This window comes from Alosa sapidissima, chromosome 11, assembly GCF_018492685.1.
Source record: "Alosa sapidissima isolate fAloSap1 chromosome 11, fAloSap1.pri, whole genome shotgun sequence".
NCBI classification, from domain to species: domain Eukaryota; kingdom Metazoa; phylum Chordata; class Actinopteri; order Clupeiformes; family Clupeidae; genus Alosa; species Alosa sapidissima.
The window spans coordinates 33,781,575-33,799,013 of record NC_055967.1 but is presented as its reverse complement, the minus strand read 5'-3'; the positions used below and the strand labels follow the sequence as shown (position 1 = coordinate 33,799,013).

Below are 17,439 nucleotides of genomic sequence, written 5' to 3'. Positions count from 1 at the left end.
CAGCACTTGCATTTAGCCTTTAGAGTTTTGCTCTCCTGGTCAAAGTGCATCCACACATTGTTCATCTTTTTGGTGCTAATGTTCAGAAACTTTGATCTTATTGACAGAGAGGGTAGTCTATATTATAATAATTAATTATTTGTTGTTGTTTTGTTAACAATAGAAAGTTTGCCTAGGTCTAATGCTACTCTGCTACAATGTTTATTACCACTACTACTAATAGTAGGCTACTAGGAATCTATTCTAGCTATACTGTTAGGTACCCTAATATAATATCATATAATATAATATAATATAATATAAAATAGCCTAATATAATAGCATCAAAACCTCCACCCACTCACGGGAAAGAAAGCAGTTTGAGCCAGACTGTTTATTTATTGTCTTAACCTAGCCTAAGCAATTGACTTTCAATGTAGACATAGAAACAGGAACGTAGAAATGCCCTGCAGTGAATAAATTATTATTATTGTTATTATTATTATTATTATTATTACTACTACTACTACTACTACTACTACTACTATTCTCATTAGGCCTATTATTATTATCACCTTGACACGAGTAGAAACTAGGCTACTCGCTCGTCTACAGATCCACTCATGTAGCCGGCTGAGTCGACTGACTCGCACTCATAACAACATAACGTAACCGGTCCGCCCGGCTGATCCAAATGACCCAGGTAGGCTAGCCTACTCAAGCAACTCCATACATGTTTCGGACTGTCTTACCGACCTAATTGCATTTTAAAGTAGGCTATGCGTGCAGAATATATGTTATTTCAGAAGTGAACGCATGGCTTTTGTTGTGGATTTTCTTTTAACCTTGACGAGGAGTTACTCGCTCCTCTAAAGATCCACTCATGACAACGTAGCCGGCTGATTCGGCTGACTCGCACTCATAACAACAACGTAACCGGCCCGCCTGGCTGATCCGACTGACCCAGGTAGGCTAGCCTACTCTCCATACAAAGCTTGCAATGTTTCGGACTGTCTTCGCGACCTAATTGCATTTTAAAGTTGGCTATGCGTGCAGAACATATGTTATTTCAGAAGTGAAAGCATGGCTTTTGTTGTGGATTTGCTTTTCACCTTGACGAGGAGTTACTCGCTCCTCTAAAGATCCACTCATGACAACGTAGCCGGCTAATTCGGCTGACTCGCACTCATAACAAGATAACGTAACCGGCCCGCCCGGGTGATCCGACTGACTCAGGTAGCCTACTCAAGCAACTCCATACAGAGTTTGCAATGTTTCGGACTGTCTTTGCGACCTAATTGCATTTTATAGTAGGCTATGCGTGCAGAACATATGTTATTTCAGAAGTGAAAGCATGGCTTTTGTTGTGGATTTGTTTTTCACCTTGACGAGGAGTTACTCGCTGCTCTAAAGATCCACTCATGACAACGTAGCCGGCTGATTCGGCTGACTAGCACTCATAACAACGTAACCGTAACTCAAGCAGCTCCATGAGCGAACGACCTAATTGCATTTTAATATGCTACATCTACACACCAAATCTAATTATGTCTAGGCTACATGCAGAACATTGAATGCTATTTCAGAAGTGGAAAAATGGCTTTTGTTGTGGAATTGCTTTTCACCTCGAGGAGGAGCTACTCGCTCTCGCAGATCCACTCATGACAACATAGCCGGCTGATTCAACTGACTCGTACTCAACGTAGCCTAACCGGCCGGCTGATCCGACTAACCCGGATTGCTACTCAGCCGCTCCAATCTGAGTCCCATGGTCTGTGAGTCTGCAATGTTTACGGCTCTGCGGGAAGTTAACCAGTTATCTCGGACTGCCTGCTCACTCAGTCGCTTGAGTTGATTTGTGGAGTTGTGGTTGCCTACGAAATTGTTACATTTTTGGCAGCTACGATGGCTAGGGCTAGGAGGCTAGCTAATGTTTCAAGAGGTTTGTGTGTGGCGCTGTTTATCGTTTTAGATTGAATTGTAGTAGGACTCAACTGATCCGAGTTAATGATACTAGAGACTCGCGACTCATGGGTTAATTTAAAGACACGGGTGAAAGATCCGAGTGAATCACGACTTAAACACCTTTAATGTCTAATAGGCCTACTGCATTGAGTGCTTCCTCCCTGACAACAACCCCGTCCGCATCTGTTGAGTAGGCTATTGCCTACATAAGCAAAACAGTAGGCTATGCTTACAAGAACCAAGGCTACTTTTAAAATGAAACATTAAGATGAAATGTACAAATGTAAGGCCGTTATCTACAAACCGGCAATTCAATGTGCTTTGCATGGACAAATGTAGGCTACAACACCTAACTGCAACCAGATTTGGTGAACATATGTGGGATTTACAGCAACTAATTCATCCACAGGAGTTTTTTTTTTTTAAGTAACCACAACACCCATGTAAATGTGACCTGTGTGAAGTTTCAATAGGCCTAGTCTTCCCAGTCAGCTAAGATTTGTGAAATTAACTGTGTGCCTATACTGACCCCTTGTGACATAAGTTTGAAAAGACCCGACACAACTTAGTTTTTCTCAGTTGCTTTGGTGCATTTCTCAGATCAGAATTGAAATTCTCAAAACTGTTTGTTCAAACTTCATATCATCTTATCACTTGTGCACATCATTAAAGCACTTCCCCCCATCTTTAACAAATAGCAGTGCTTTTCACTGGTGCTTTTCAATCATGTCTGCTGTTTTTTTTTTTATCTTCAATTGCTAATGGCATGTTGCTCAAAATGCTGCTATACTGGTTCTCTGCTGAATAGCTCTACCCCATAAAACAAATTGGCCTTTTTTCATAGCTTGTGTCATTACAAATTACTGCATCAATGTGGTGCGGTATGGAGGCAATCAGCTGTGCCACAGCTGAGGTGTTATGGAAGCCCAGGTTGCTTTGATAGTGGCCTTAAGGTCGTCTGTATTGTTGGGTCTGCTGTTTCTCATTTTCCTCTTGTCTGGCCAATCAAGCACAGTAGCTAATACCATGGTAAGCAAACCAGTTCGTTTTGCACTATGGGCAAATGCCAAGTCCTGCTGGAAAAGGAAATCAGCATCTCCATAAAGCTTGTCAGCAGATGAAAGCATGAAGTCCTGCTGGAAAAGGAGATCAGCATCTCCATAAAGCTTGTCAGCAGATGAAAGCATGAAGTCCTGCTGGAAAAGGAGATCAACATCTCCATAAAGCTTGTCAGCAGATGAAAGCATGACATTCTCCTGGTAGAAGGCTGCATTGACTTGACTTGATAAAACACAGTGGAACAACACCAGCAGATGACATGGCACTCAAAATTATCACTGACTGTGAAAACATCAAACTGTTCCTCTCCACTCTTCCCCTGCAGACTCTTCCTTGATTGGACCCTGATATTCAAATGAAATGCAAAATTTGTTTTTATGTGAAAAGAGGAGTTTGGACCACTGAGTAACAATCCAGTTCTGTCTCTCCTTATAGCCCAGGCATGACACTCTTTTGTCTCTGATTCAGGAGTGACTTGACACTAGGCATGAGCCACTTATATCCCACTTCCTGGACACATCTGTGCGTGGTGGCTCTTGATGCAGACTCCAGGCTCAGCCCATTCCTTGTGAAGCTCCTCCAAGTTCATGAATCGACTTTGCTTGACAATTCTCTCAAGGCAGATAGATAGATAGATAGATAGATAGATAGATCGATAGATCGATAGATACTTTATTGATCCCCATGGGGAAATTCAAGGTCTCAGTAGCATACAGACATCACACACAACATTCACTAACAGCAGAAAAAGTAATTAAAAGTATATAATATAAAAAACACAACTAAGCAATAAGGACAGTAAGATAAAGAATATACTAAAATACAAATTATACTAAATAACACTAAATCTAAGTCTAAAAACAGTATCCATATAGTGGGGGATTAATCATGAGGTGCTTGCAATGATTGCAGGGACTGAGCCTGTGATTCTCTGTGCATAGTAAGGTAAGGTGCTCTGTGTGAGTGGGTGTCATGGTGATGGTGCAAATAAGTAACTATAGACTAAACTATAGAAATAAATAAATAAATAAATAAATAAATAAATATATATAACTATATTAAAGCAACACCAAAGAGTTTTTTGTACCTTAAAATAATGTTTCCAAATTTTTTTCAGTGGTTCATTAACTCGTAACAGGGTGAACGGCACTTTTGCATTCGCTTCGCGGCCCTCTATCGGCTATAACCGCACTATGTAAGTTTGCCAGATCAGGTAGTGGATCTGTAGTTCGATGGAATGAGACATAAGAAACTACAAATTTGACTTGCATGATGTCGCAATACATCGTACTTTCATAAAATCATGCAACATATTCTACCTTGTCTATGGACATAGTTATTTGCAAAGCCGTTGCTGGATGAACAAATAGCGTGCGTGCGACAGAGGAAAAGTTATTTGGTGTTGCTTTAAGTAGAGGTATAAGTGTGGCCACAATCCGGCTGTGGGATGGAGGGAGGGGTTATGCATATGTGCTAATATAGCATGCAAACAGTGAGGCAGTAAGACAGTGGTAAAAAGTGGCTAGTGGACAGACAGTACCCAAACATGGAGAGGCAGACAGACTATGCAGAGAAGTCTATCTCTCCTCTTCCCTTAAGTGAAGCATTGAACAGTTCAATGGCCCTGGGGACAAATGAGTTCCTCAGTCTGTCTGTTGTGCAAGGCAGTGAGCGAAGTCTCCAGCTGATCAAGCTCTTCTGCTTTACAATAGTGCTGTGGAGTGGATGACACTTATTGTCCAAAATGTTGATCAGTTTGTTCCTTTTGTCAGATATTGAAGTGATGCACTCCAGTTCAGCTCCCACTACAGAGCCAGCTTTCCTTACCAGCCTGCAAGTTGCCCAGCATCCTTCTTCTTTGTGCTTCCTCCCCCGCATACCACTGCATAGAAGAGGGCACTGGCAACAACAGACTGGTAGAACATCCTGAGGAGCTTGCTGCACACATTGAAGAACCGCAGCCTCCTCAGGAAGTACAGCCTGCTCTGCCCTTTCTTGTAGTGCGTCAGTGTTGGCTGACCAGTCCAGTTTATTGTCCAGGTGGAGACCCAGATACTTGTAGCTGCTTACCACCTCCCCATTGACCCCATCAATGGAGACTGGTAGCAGAGCGGGCTTAGATCTGCGGAAATCCACCACCATCTCTTTGGTCTTTGAAGTGTTGAGTTGAAGGTGATTGAGTTTGCACCATTGCACAAAGTCCTCCACCAGGTTCCTGTACTCCTCCTCTTGCTCGTCCCTGATACACCCCACAATTACAGTATCGTCAGAAAACTTGTGTGTGGCATGACTCGGTGTTGTGTTGTAGCAGAAGTCAGATGTGTACAGGGTGAACAGGACTGGAGAGAGCACAGTTCCCTGTGGCGCTCCGGTGCTGCTGATCACAGTGAGATGGCATCCTTGTTGCTTGCATACCTTTTGCTACCACACGTTTCCCTTCCAGTCAACTTTCCATGAATATGCTTTCATACAGCACTCTGGAAACACCCTGCCCACATTCTGTGGCTTATACCCTCCTTGAGGGTGTCAATGAGTACCAGTCCTCTGGACAACTACCAAGTTTGCAGTCTTTCCCATGATTGTGGTTGTGTTTACTGAACCAGACTAAGAGTTTTAAGGCTCAGGAAACCGACATTTCTGTATTATAACTTCTTTATTTTAATATTTTGAGATACTGTTTTGGTTGTCATGAGCTGTAACTGTAAAACTGTAAAAACGGAACTATTAAAATAAGATCATCCCGAAGAAATGGTATCAGAGAATTAACACTGAGAGAGATGGTCTGCACACTGTCTTTATTTAACGTTTCAATATCAACAGATCTTCATCAGGCAAAAAGTTTTATGACCCCCCCCAACAAATGAATAATAGAATGGGTGAAACACACACAAATAGACAGACACACACACACATACACACAAACAAACACACACACAAACACACACACACATACAAACAAACACACACACACACACACACACACACACAAACACACTCACACAAGTAGCCTACTCAAATAGAGTTGTCACCCCCTTCCTTCTCCCCCAGCACACACATCAGTCATTGCACAATTCGCATTGTGTTATGATTGTGTGCTTTAACAATAGGCTAAGGCAATTGGAAATGCATCAGTCCTGCACACACCATAGGCCTACTGTCTCTTTCATAACCAAAGACAAAATTAAAGTGATAAAAACTAGGACTTAGAAGTCTGTCATATATGTGTCTGTAGGCTACTGTTTTGCAATGACATTGAGTTATTCGACACAGACCTCATAGCCTAGGCTACACTGTAACCCACCTATAACGACTTTGGCTTGCCTACACACAACCATAGACAGTAAAAAAACTCAACATCTTTTATAAACTAACATTAACCTACCCTTTCGTTGCATGCATAGGCCTAATAATACGTAGGATATTGATAGTAGCCTAGATTATTGACTGACTGTTGGCCAATCATTTACTCGTCTGGCTGTGACGTATTTCGCCGCTCTCCAGTTATATTTAGAGCCTATTTATACCCCGCGAGGTAGTCAATGGCCGCCGCCAACAGTGTGCCTGAGCTAGCTAGCAGTGTGTTGGAGGTGTGAGGAAAATTAGCAGTCACTTTACCAGCTAGGCCTACCAATTGTCGACTAGTTAGCGATACAATTCACATGCATATCTCTTTGTCTTGTCAGTGATGATTTAGAAGAAACTCCTTAGTGCACCGTCGATTTTAATAAACTGCTCAAAGCATCCACCCGCTTGTCATGACTTCCCAGTGAAAGAATATCGACTAATGGTGTGAATATCCGCAGGCTGCCAATAGAGGCACTCCTCACAATGAAAGACCAAGCTCGTTTCATGTTTAGAAGAAGCAGGACGGGGTAGGCTAAAATCCCTTGGTGTATGAAGCGTATTGACTCAGTAGACTGTTATATCGCAAGTAGGCTATTTGGAATTAGGAAGCTCGGATCTCTGGGTAAGTGGTCTTTGCTCTGCGCTACGGTGTATCCGCCCATATTTATGTACAGGCCAACCTCCTCTGTCGTGCCGAAAAAGAGAAAGCAGGCCAAATGGGGGAGTTCTAGCGAGGGGGAAAAATCAACTATCTATGTGATTGTAGGCATATAGGCCTATGTGTGTTCTGTGAATCTTCAAATGTCAAATTCGCGTTTAAGAAAATCTTATTGTAATAGTTTACATTTATATTCAAAGATGGCGAGATCGTGTCAAAGAAGACGACTGAGGGCTTGAGTTATTGGTTCTTCGGACACGGAACTTGGAACAGCAAAGGTAAAGGAAAGAGGACAGTGCATTTTTATACGCGATCTTTCGATTGTTGCATTGCAGTTGGTTACAGTGCTGTTGTGCTACATTTGTATTTGATTGGCTACGTTTTGTTTTGAACTATTATGTGCAGCTTTGAAACAATTTAGTTCTGATGTTACGCCCTGATGTTAAAAGTCCGGCCCTGCAATGCAGTTCAATGCAGTGCTCATGGCGGTGGGCTCAACATATGATTTAACTAGCGTCGAGATCTGACATGAGCATGTCAAACTCTTGTCTTAAACTCTTTGTCTTTAACTCTTTTAGGCTATTGACTTAATGGCACGTCGCAGTCTATTTCCTATTTTACATAGGCTAAACAAAGCAGTCATGCATAGGCCATGGATCTAATTCTACCAGAGAATAGGCCATTTCCTTCAATTTCGCACTTTGTTTTCTTAAATATCTTAAATATCTACTTTAAAAATGTTCACGAGCAACGGCGGAAGTAGGCTAGTCTGTGTGAATGCGTAGGATATCGAATATTAGAGTATTCTGCAGATATCTGAGGGTGGTCAAGATACTGTAGCCTAATATGAAAGGGCATAACCTTGTTGGCGAATAACTACTTAGTGTAAGAGTGTCATTCAGCCAATCAATGGTTAGCTTTCGATTTCTCCACTCTTAGAACTTTGGGGTGCATGAAGGCTACATTTGAATAGGTGTAGATTACTGTATCTGGTGCAGGCAACACAGTTGCTTGCGATTTATCCTTAAACTAGTTAAGCATTTCCTGAAACTCATTTGGTTAGCCACGAATTCTCGAGCACGTTCTTTGTAACCGGTGTATTGTAAGGAGTCGGCTTACGTAACATATAGGCCTTGGTTCTACCATTGAGCATTTAGGTTTCTCTAGTATTCAAAGAATACAACTTGACACTATATAGCCTACTTAGGACAGGATAATTCAATTTAATTCATGAGACATATACTCGAGATTTAGTGTTTTGCTTTAATTTTAGACACTTGTAGGACCAGGGAGCATCATATCAACTATACGGTCACATTGCTATGCACTGTAATGACACACACACATACACACACACCTTTCAGATGTATGGATTTTAGGGGTGTAACAGTACACAAATATCACAATTTGGTACCTACCTCGGTGTTGAAATCAATATTGCTGATGCTTAACACATAAACAGGATTATACAACAATTGGGTTCTATGGAACTATTTATTTGTTTCTGAGAGACGTTCCATGAGTTGGAATATCCCTGGACATTTCAACTCAGACTTTGCACAGCTAATAATAAATCACTCCGCAATACAATGCGACGATTCAACACCATGTTATAGTATTCTGAATAGGTGTAACTGTTTTGTTGTTGTTTTTTTTGTGTGTAATTAACTTAACTGACATATGGTCCGCCACTTACCGGTAATAAGTTTGTGCAAGAACTCAAATTTGAAACATGGTCCGAACGCAAAAAAGCCTAAATAGTTTATTACTATTTAAGACTGCATTTCCTATATTTGGTACACTTCTGTATGGAATGTAATGTCCAGCACCTTAACGGTTCAGTATGAATACTTGTACCGTAACACCCCTAATGGATTTAGCTGGATAATGATGATGTACGCTGTTGTAGGGTAAATGCAAACTGCATGTCTGTGTCTGTGTCTGTCCCTCAGGTGAAAGATGACAGAGTACAAGCTGGTGGTGGTGGGAGCTGGTGGCGTTGGCAAGAGTGCGCTCACCATCCAGCTCATCCAGAACCACTTTGTGGACGAATACGACCCCACCATAGAGGTAACGTGTGTGTGTGTGTTTTTTGGTCTGTCAGTGAGTGAGCAACTCGCTCTGTGTAACGCAGGCATGGGAATCTCATCCTCATGTAGCTATTCAAAAAATGTGTTGTAAAAACACCAATGACGGCCGGTTTTTCTGGTTGAAAACAGGACAGGTGCCAAGCCGGCCCCACTTGAGCTTTTGCCTTCAAAAGGGGATTGTCTCACCTTTCGCATTAAACTAGCCCACACAACGTGATAACATCTCTGTGTATGTTGGAACCAGTTTCAACAAGTAGTCATTTCCCTTTCACTAAAAAAACCCCAAATCTGACAATTCCAGTGATGTGTTGTTTCTGAAGCATGCAATGCTCAAAATGTACAAATTTAAGGTGTCTGAGACAAACAGATATAGCATAAGTCTCCAAAGATCATGGTAGGGGTGGAGTGTTCACCTGCTGGGGAAAGATATTGTTAGCACCTGGTAGCCAAAGACATGTTGATCCATGATTACTCTGGATCTAGGTTCTGACAACCAACCATTACCCTCCAGCTAAATGTAACACCTCATTATACTGTATATTGTCTCTGTAGTATTTATTTCTCAAAATAGTCTTACTTGCTGGCACTGAGGTAACCACTAGATTGCAAACCCTAATGCTCAACCCCCCCCCCCTCCATGACCACAACACAGGGATGTATGGTATGGAAGGAATACTGGTATGGATCTGTGTGATCTCATGAAGGTTGCATGGCTATAGATTAGTTAGGAAATTGATATAAGACCACTCGTGAAAGAGGCAACAGTTTGACTTGGAAACAAAAACATTTGCATACTTTACAGAAAACAAAATCTGATTGATGTCACACAGAGTCTGAAAAGCAGACCCAGGCCACATTCCTCAAACAGTTTATCCATACCCTAAGATACTACGATTCTATAACACACCAAGTGTGTCGGCAACAGTCAACAAGTAAAGCATTTCCTTCATTCTGCTGTCCCTGAATGCCCTTCCCCTCTCTGCAGGACTCCTACAGGAAGCAGGTGGTGATTGACGGGGAGACGTGTCTGCTGGACATCTTGGACACTGCAGGTCAGGAAGAGTACAGCGCCATGAGGGACCAGTACATGAGGACAGGGGAGGGCTTCCTCTGTGTCTTTGCCATCAACAACACCAAGTCCTTTGAGGACATTCATCACTATAGGTGAGGTGCTACCCGCGTAGATACTCATGGAACAGATGAGAGAGATGTCACAAGAATGTGGTTAACATGACGGAGACTATGCTCTGCAACTGCCTTAGAATCTCAGTTGTTACACTTCAAAACAAACAAATTGTGCACGGATAAATTTGCATACCCCCATTAATTGGGGGGCATATTGTCATCTGTTGTTCAGCATGTAAAAGAGTCATGGTAAATGGAAATTCAGTCAGTTGCTTCACAATGTGAAAAAGTTAGAAGCACAACCCACAATAGCTTTTGTTTGCTAAGCCATTTATTTAATATGCCTCCAACAAGCACAGCCAAAAGCCTTCGTTATATCATTGCTGAAAATAATGTACAGTAAGGTCAGTTTGAGCTTAAAAGAATTGAAGTTTGACACATAGAATTAGCGTATACAATGCAATACAAAAACAGTTTTTGTTAGCAAAAGCCAAGCCCCATGGCCACTTAAAAGAAACTGTATTGACTTTAGGGGGGTCACAATTCTCCAAATCTTCGATTCGATTTAATTTTCACGATTCAATTTTCGATTTTTTTAAAATGATATTATGCCTACTATTAATGCATTTCTAATGTTTACTTTTTTGGGCTCTATCTATTCTGTTTTGGGGGACTTTTATTTTAAAACCTTTTTTATTTTTAAACCGTTCCTACCATGAGGTAGTAAATTGAACAGATATTATACATAGACGTCACGTGAACATAGTGAAATGAAACAACACAGAATGAAAATTTGATTGTTTCAGCACACTCCGAAGAGACACAAGGTTAGTGTTCATGTGCACTTATCAATGTACATTTTATGCCTTAAAGTTGTTTTGGACTGTAACTAGATCTTCTTTTCACTTAAGTTGAGTAAATTGGTGTTAGGCCTAATTGACGTGAATGAACGACAAAATACTTCCATACCGGTGATTTCAGAGTAGCAAGAGGAGCTTCGATTTCGGTCGGTTGATGTTTTTTTTTTTTTTTTAAACTGGCTGCAGCCTACAGTTAAAAGAGTGTTGATGCGCCGCAGTTCAGTGTGTGTGTGTGTTTTTTTGCCTGTTGGCATGCATGCTGGATGTGACATTGTGGGTGTGGCTACATCGTCGATTCTACCTTTGAGTTTGAAGTTCGAGATCGAGATGTAATTTAGATCGATTTCAACTTAAAATCATGACCCTCCTAATTGACCCATTCCCTTACCTTTGAAAGTGCATGTGTGATGTGTAGTTAAGACTGAGAACTCAGTCGCTTATGTTTAGTCATTTAGTTTATTGTTAAGTCTTGGATGTTCTCATTTCTCATTTTCCATTTCCCACAATGTTATTGTAGAACATAGACCAGAATGCAATCCGCCATTAAGAGGGAATCTTTGTGTGTCTGTTGTTTTGCGGTGTAGTCTAGGTAAGTTTCAAATAGTAGTTCGGGTGTTCAGATCTTTTAAAGGCTTCTGGAAACCTGGATGTGTGAATGCCTGCACTTGGAGGTCCAGAGAGGCTGACAGGCTACTTTTGTCTCTGTTGAGAAATGGGGAGTGTAATGCATTACATGCTAACAGAATAAATGAATTTGACCTTCTAATGTTTATTAACTTACAAGGCTGAAAATAGGTTCCAGGAAGTTATAAAGTTCAAGACATGGCCCATAGACCTAGTCGTGTGATTAACCGATGCAAACAGTTGTTCCTTTTTTCTGTTTTCTATATGCTTTGGTTTCAGGACACCTCAGGGCATAGGTTTGAATTTTGAAATAATAATGAAATACGTGTAATGTGAAATAAAAAATATTCTATTGTCTTATCATTATCCAAGGTATAGAAACGTGACTATTTTGACCACAAGAATTCCATGTAACACCATGTAACATTGTAGCATTGTTGCTTTGGAACACATTACTGCTTTGATAATACACATTGCAGCTTTGATAATGCGCATTGCAGCTTTGATAATGCGCATTGCAGCTTTGATAATGCACATTGCAGCTTTGATAATGCATATTGGCTTTGATAATGCGCATTGCAGCTTTGATTATGCACATTGTAGCTTTGATAATGCACATTGCAGATTTTAAATATCCGCTTGTACTGCGTCTCTGCGGCTGCTGAGATGTTTAAAGGTGCAGTATGATGTTCTCGGCGTCAAAAGGTCTAATGCTGATTCCAGACATGAAGCATGTCTGAATATGATCTAATTGAAAAGAATCGGATGTAGTGGACAGTGGTGAAAACTTAGCTATAGTCAAGTCGGTGTGAGTGTTATAAAACTATGCCAGATGTGAACAGACAGACCATAGTCATATGAATACGGTATGATTTACTGTGTGTGTGTGTGTGTGTGTGTTGTCAGAGAGCAGATAAAGAGAGTGAAGGACTCCGAGGACGTCCCCATGGTCCTGGTGGGGAACAAGTGTGACCTCCCGTCCCGCACCGTGGACACCAAACAGGCCCAGGACCTGGCCCGCAGTTACGGGATCCCGTTCATCGAGACGTCAGCCAAGACGAGACAGGTATGAGCAAACACTAAGTGATTCACTGTAGTTAAATGAAAAAAGAAAAATAGACAACATAAGTGTCATTTATTGTGGTAGTGTGGCATATTTAACCCACATACTATTATAGTCAATGGATTGGTTACTCCGTAAGCCTGATATGAATTTTATAGGTGAATAGCTTTACTTGCTAAGTGAGCACCGAACTTACTCGCTCTGCGCGCACGTTTGTTGCTGTGGTTTTTAGGTACAGTGGCAATTTATTCCTGCACCCGTAAACAGTGCCGGCTCATTGTCCTCCCCCAGTCCTCATTATCATGGTCTCATGGTGTCTGTCATTTTCCCACACACAACGCACAAGCCTAGTGACACGACATGAATAAACATGTGAATATTAACTATTTCAAAATGCTCCTGGCATTTTGTAGTAATTGAATCTGCAGGGTAATTTCAAATTGAATTGAGTTTATTGAGTTTTCGACAAAAACAAAACTCATTAGGGTAGCAAAGTATTTGCAACTTTTTAAAGCATTATATTTAAAAAAAAAAAATAAACTCAGGTGGAAGACCGACTTGGTATGGTGGTTGGAGGTAACATAGCAGTGGACCGCTGGGCTGGCTGATTTGTGCTGCCAGTTGCACTGGGTGGCTGTCGGGGTGGCCTACTAGTAATTGATGGGCGCAGAGCTATCGCTAATGGGGTGTTTTTATTCATGGCCTGTCGTTATGCTGGTGCATGCTCTTTTCTCACAGTCATTTTCAAACACTGGTCTGACCATTACAGTTATGTAACGACCGGGGGTATTGATAAATCAAGCAAAACAATCATAGCAAGGAATGGAAATAAAAATCACATTCATAGCCATCATTTCTCGGGGTGATCGTTGTGCTATATAAATAATCTGGGCTTGGTGTGTGTGTGTGTGTGTGTGTGTGTAGCAGAAATGTCATTCAGTTTGGGGTTATAATGGTGGTGCTCCAGCTAGTTATTGCAGCAGCCAGATCTCTCTTTCTCTCTCTCTCTCTCTGCTTGTCTGCAGTGTTCAAAATCTCATCTCTGTGAGATGTTGGGGACATGGCGATCCATCTCTCTAAATTTCTCTTCTCACGACTGCAGACACCGAGGTGTCATTTGCAGCTGCGGCTACACTTGGCATCAGAATAATCTCCTTTGCCCTTTAAATGCCAGTCCCTCTGTCCTCAGCTACGAGCCTAAGCATTTAAATTGAAAATCAGTCGGCCTGTGTTTGGGGATGCCAACAAAATGAACAGCTCCAGACATTTGGTTTCTTTTCCTTCTTGTTGGGCTATGGTGGACTGCTACATGGTGGCACTGCTTGAATTCCTTGGAAATAGTTTGCGATCACTTTGTATGAGTGTCAAAAAATTGCACAAAAATGGCCTAGACAGACTATGGTCGTGTCAATATGGTATGTCTCTAGTCTAAAGTAAGTGGTAAGTCACTAAACATCAGAAATAAAAATTGTATGCCATAAGATCATCACCCTGACAGATGTTGTTTTGGTATTGATTACACAGCGTAAATATATTCAAATGAATATTTGAACATGTACCAGTTATTCCCTTCACTCAAGTCCTTGAGGTCAGCATCCCTGCTCTAAACCTTTCTTCTAAGACCTTGCACCTGGCTGGCCCTTTCCTGTAAAATCCCTGCCCTCTTGCCCGGAGGCCATAGCGTGCCGCTGGGTGTCCCCTAACACTGAAGGGAGTTGTGTTTCGCACTGCAGAGAGTGGAGGATGCCTTTTACACTCTGGTACGGGAGATCAGACAGCATCGGCTGCAAAAGCTCAGCAAGGAAGAAAAGACTCCACGCTGCATCAAGCTAAAAAAATGTGTTGTGATGTGACAGGGGGTAAGTGTATGCAACCGCGCGCCCCCCCCTCCCCCACACCTGTCAGGTGACAGGGGGAAAGACCCAACTTCAACTGGGGAAGGGGCAATTTTGGGGCATCAGGTCGTGGGGCTGTCTTCTTACTCAAACAATCTACTGGGATCTATGTGGCGGTGATGAGGTGGAATGGATCTTAATGATTTGGGTTTTTAATTTGGTTTCTTCTTCTACTGTTGTTATTTTCTGGGGTGGAGGGCTACTGACCTGAGTTTTCATTCTGTCTCACTGTTCCCCCTCCATGTTTTTCCCCCCTTCTCCAGGGTGTTGATGATGCCTTCTACACATTAGTTCGGGAAATCCGGAAACACAAAGAGAAGATGAGCAAGGAGGGCAAGAAGAAGAAGAAGAAGTCCAAGACAAAGTGTATACTTATGTGAATAATGCTTCCCTTTACAGAATGGCATCAGATGAAATATGTTAAAAAAAGAAATGTATTTTGTACATTACACTAAATTATTATCTTCTTCGGAATACTGCAAGGAATCTTTTTTTTCTTCTTCTTATTTCATTTTGCCCCGTTAATTGTTTTCTGGAAACAAATAAGCGTTATCTCCTGTTTGGTGCCAGTTGCCCCAAAGTGTTGGTCCTTCATCTCTAGCATAACTGGTATGATCTAATCTCATGGTTGAAAAAAAGGGCATCGATTTTATTTGTCTTCTGAGTTAACACAACTGATGCAAGTTAAATTGTGATTTAAACAAAAGAATGACCTTAACTCAGATGTTACCCAGTGTCACCCTTTGATTGGAAATGGGTGTTTTTGTCTTTGAATTTGAACACGTCTGTATTTTGTACTGCAGGAAGAGGACTTTTTATAATCAGATTGAGGGGGTAAGGATATATGTGGGGAAGGACCAGCACATTCATGGGTGCATTCTTATATATCTAGCACTGTGGACTGGATACTCCCATTTCGGGAATGTCATGGACTCATAATGGCCTGCTGTTTTATCTAATATCTAACTTTCAAGGCTTTGATAATTTGTGGGTGGTGATTTCTTTTTTTTATTATTACTGTTATTATTTGCTGAAACTCTTCAAATGCATGTCCTCTTGGTGGACATGTTTTTAATACTGTATTGCGCAGCCTTGACATTGTCCAGTGATGGCAGTGACTTGAGTCTCCAAGGCCTCAAAGCGATCATGTGATCGTGGCAAGTATTTGACGATGAGCATGATGAAAGACTATGGAAGTGATGAGAATGAAAACTCTGAGCCCCAAACAAATGTGCTCAAGAGGGATAAGGTGTTCTCTGTGGTCCTGTACCCTCGGTAAAGTACTGCTTTTACTCGCCTCGGTTAAAAGCTTATGATCAAATCAGAATGGATTTACTACAAAAGCTACAGAGAGCGACGGCGACTGGTCTGACTGGACCTTGGAGAGGTTCTCAGGGGTCATCATGCAGTAATGACCTCTCTCCTGGGGTTTATCCAGTGTGTTCTCTGGAACACAGCAAAATTGCCTGAAGATGGTGCATGAGATTTCATTTGTGGTCTTTTTTTTTATAGCAACAAGGACACGTGAGCAAATCACTCCATAAGTTTCAGATAGTTATCAAATGCAATTATGCTTTAAAAAAAAATCTATTTGCTGCCATAGAACAGTTATATACTGTATTTTTGAAACCCAGAACAAACACACTCATTTGTGGGTTGTCTAAAAGCAATATATATATATTATTCACCAAATTATCTTTATGGAACTTCCTGGGCTGCCTTCTGTGAGATATAGGGTTTAATAATGGATCATATGTGTTGTACCCAGGACCAATGATTTGATTCGTCTCATTTTAAATATAATTTTCATGTTCTGAGGCCCTTGCCTTATTTGATACTTTGTGAACCACACACAACACAAAGGCCAATTTAAAAGTAACTTTAATTTTGTAAACACAAGTGCTGATCACACAGTTGAAGCTTAGAAAGTTGTTACCAAAAACAGCTTCATTTTTGGAACTTGATTTTGTAAACTACTTTCCCCATCTTCAACACAAGGTGTTTTGATTTTTGAGGATCTCACTCTTTCTCTTGCTTCCTCTTTGTGTGCCAATGCCAGATCTCTCAAATTGGTTCCCTACATCTGCAGAGAATACAAACCAACCTTTGTACAGTTGTGATACTGAAAGATGCATATTTTGTAAATTGTGGTTCATTTTGTTGTGTGTCGAAATGAATGTCACTAATAGAGTTGAGAGTCCACTTTGTTGTGTTTGTGAACGGAGTGAGTGGTTTTGCTCATGGGGGTGTGAATGACCACTGTTCTACATGTCCTTGAGCAATGGTCCATGTGGTGACCTGAAATCAGACTATTTTTTGCCATGAATCTCACCACTCTTACGTAATGTAATAAAACTGAAAAAATAATGAATAAAAAAAAACTGTGGAGGCAAAAACAGTGTGCTCTTGCGTTCTTGCCTAGAATAGCCTGATGTGTGAGTGAATGCATCTTCATACAGTTTCTAGACATGTTGCTAGTTTCACTAGTTCGCCCGTCGGCATGATTGCTATACTTAAGCAATATACGAGTGAGAGTGGGGTTGGTCATGGATATTCCCACGGGTGTTGTTCGGCCGTAGCCACGAGGCCGGAGGCCAATATCCATGACCAATCCCACAAATAAATAGTTCCATAGAACCCAATTGTTGTATAATGAGTGATTAAGCTAAGCGCGTGTTTGGCATGGTATTGGCATGGAGGGATAATTTTGCGAGCGCCGCGGCGTGTGACGTATGGATAAGGAGGCCGGCTTAAATACCCTGGCGGCGGAAGACAG

General features: G+C 41.4%; 1 protein-coding gene across 2 annotated transcripts; it reads left to right on the top strand.

Moving 5' to 3' along the window:
* Positions 1–7,026: 7,026 nt before the first annotated feature.
* kras (v-Ki-ras2 Kirsten rat sarcoma viral oncogene homolog) lies at positions 7,027–17,059 on the top strand. Of its 2 annotated transcripts, XM_042109191.1 has the most exons (6): positions 7,027–7,284; positions 8,959–9,076; positions 10,082–10,260; positions 12,612–12,771; positions 14,502–14,627; positions 14,927–15,137. In XM_042109191.1, exons 2-5 carry the CDS (start codon positions 8,966–8,968, stop codon positions 14,619–14,621), a joined length of 570 nt encoding a protein of 189 aa, XP_041965125.1. In that variant the 5' UTR covers positions 7,027–7,284; positions 8,959–8,965; the 3' UTR covers positions 14,622–14,627; positions 14,927–15,137. The 2 variants fall into 2 exon arrangements, with proteins under 2 accessions (XP_041965125.1, XP_041965126.1); XM_042109192.1 differs by lacking the exon at positions 14,502–14,627 and having other exon boundaries at positions 14,927–17,059.
* The last annotated feature ends 380 nt before the right edge of the window (positions 17,060–17,439 follow it).

Coding starts and splice junctions, on each gene's coding strand:
- kras (XM_042109191.1), top strand. CDS start 8,966: ATGACAGAGTACAAGCTGGTGGTGGTGGGAGCTGGTGGCGTTGGCAAG. Junction 9,077..10,081: donor AATACGACCCCACCATAGAG/GTAACGTGTGTG, acceptor CCCTCTCTGCAG/GACTCCTACAGGAAGCAGGT. Junction 10,261..12,611: donor GAGGACATTCATCACTATAG/GTGAGGTGCTAC, acceptor GTGTGTTGTCAG/AGAGCAGATAAAGAGAGTGA.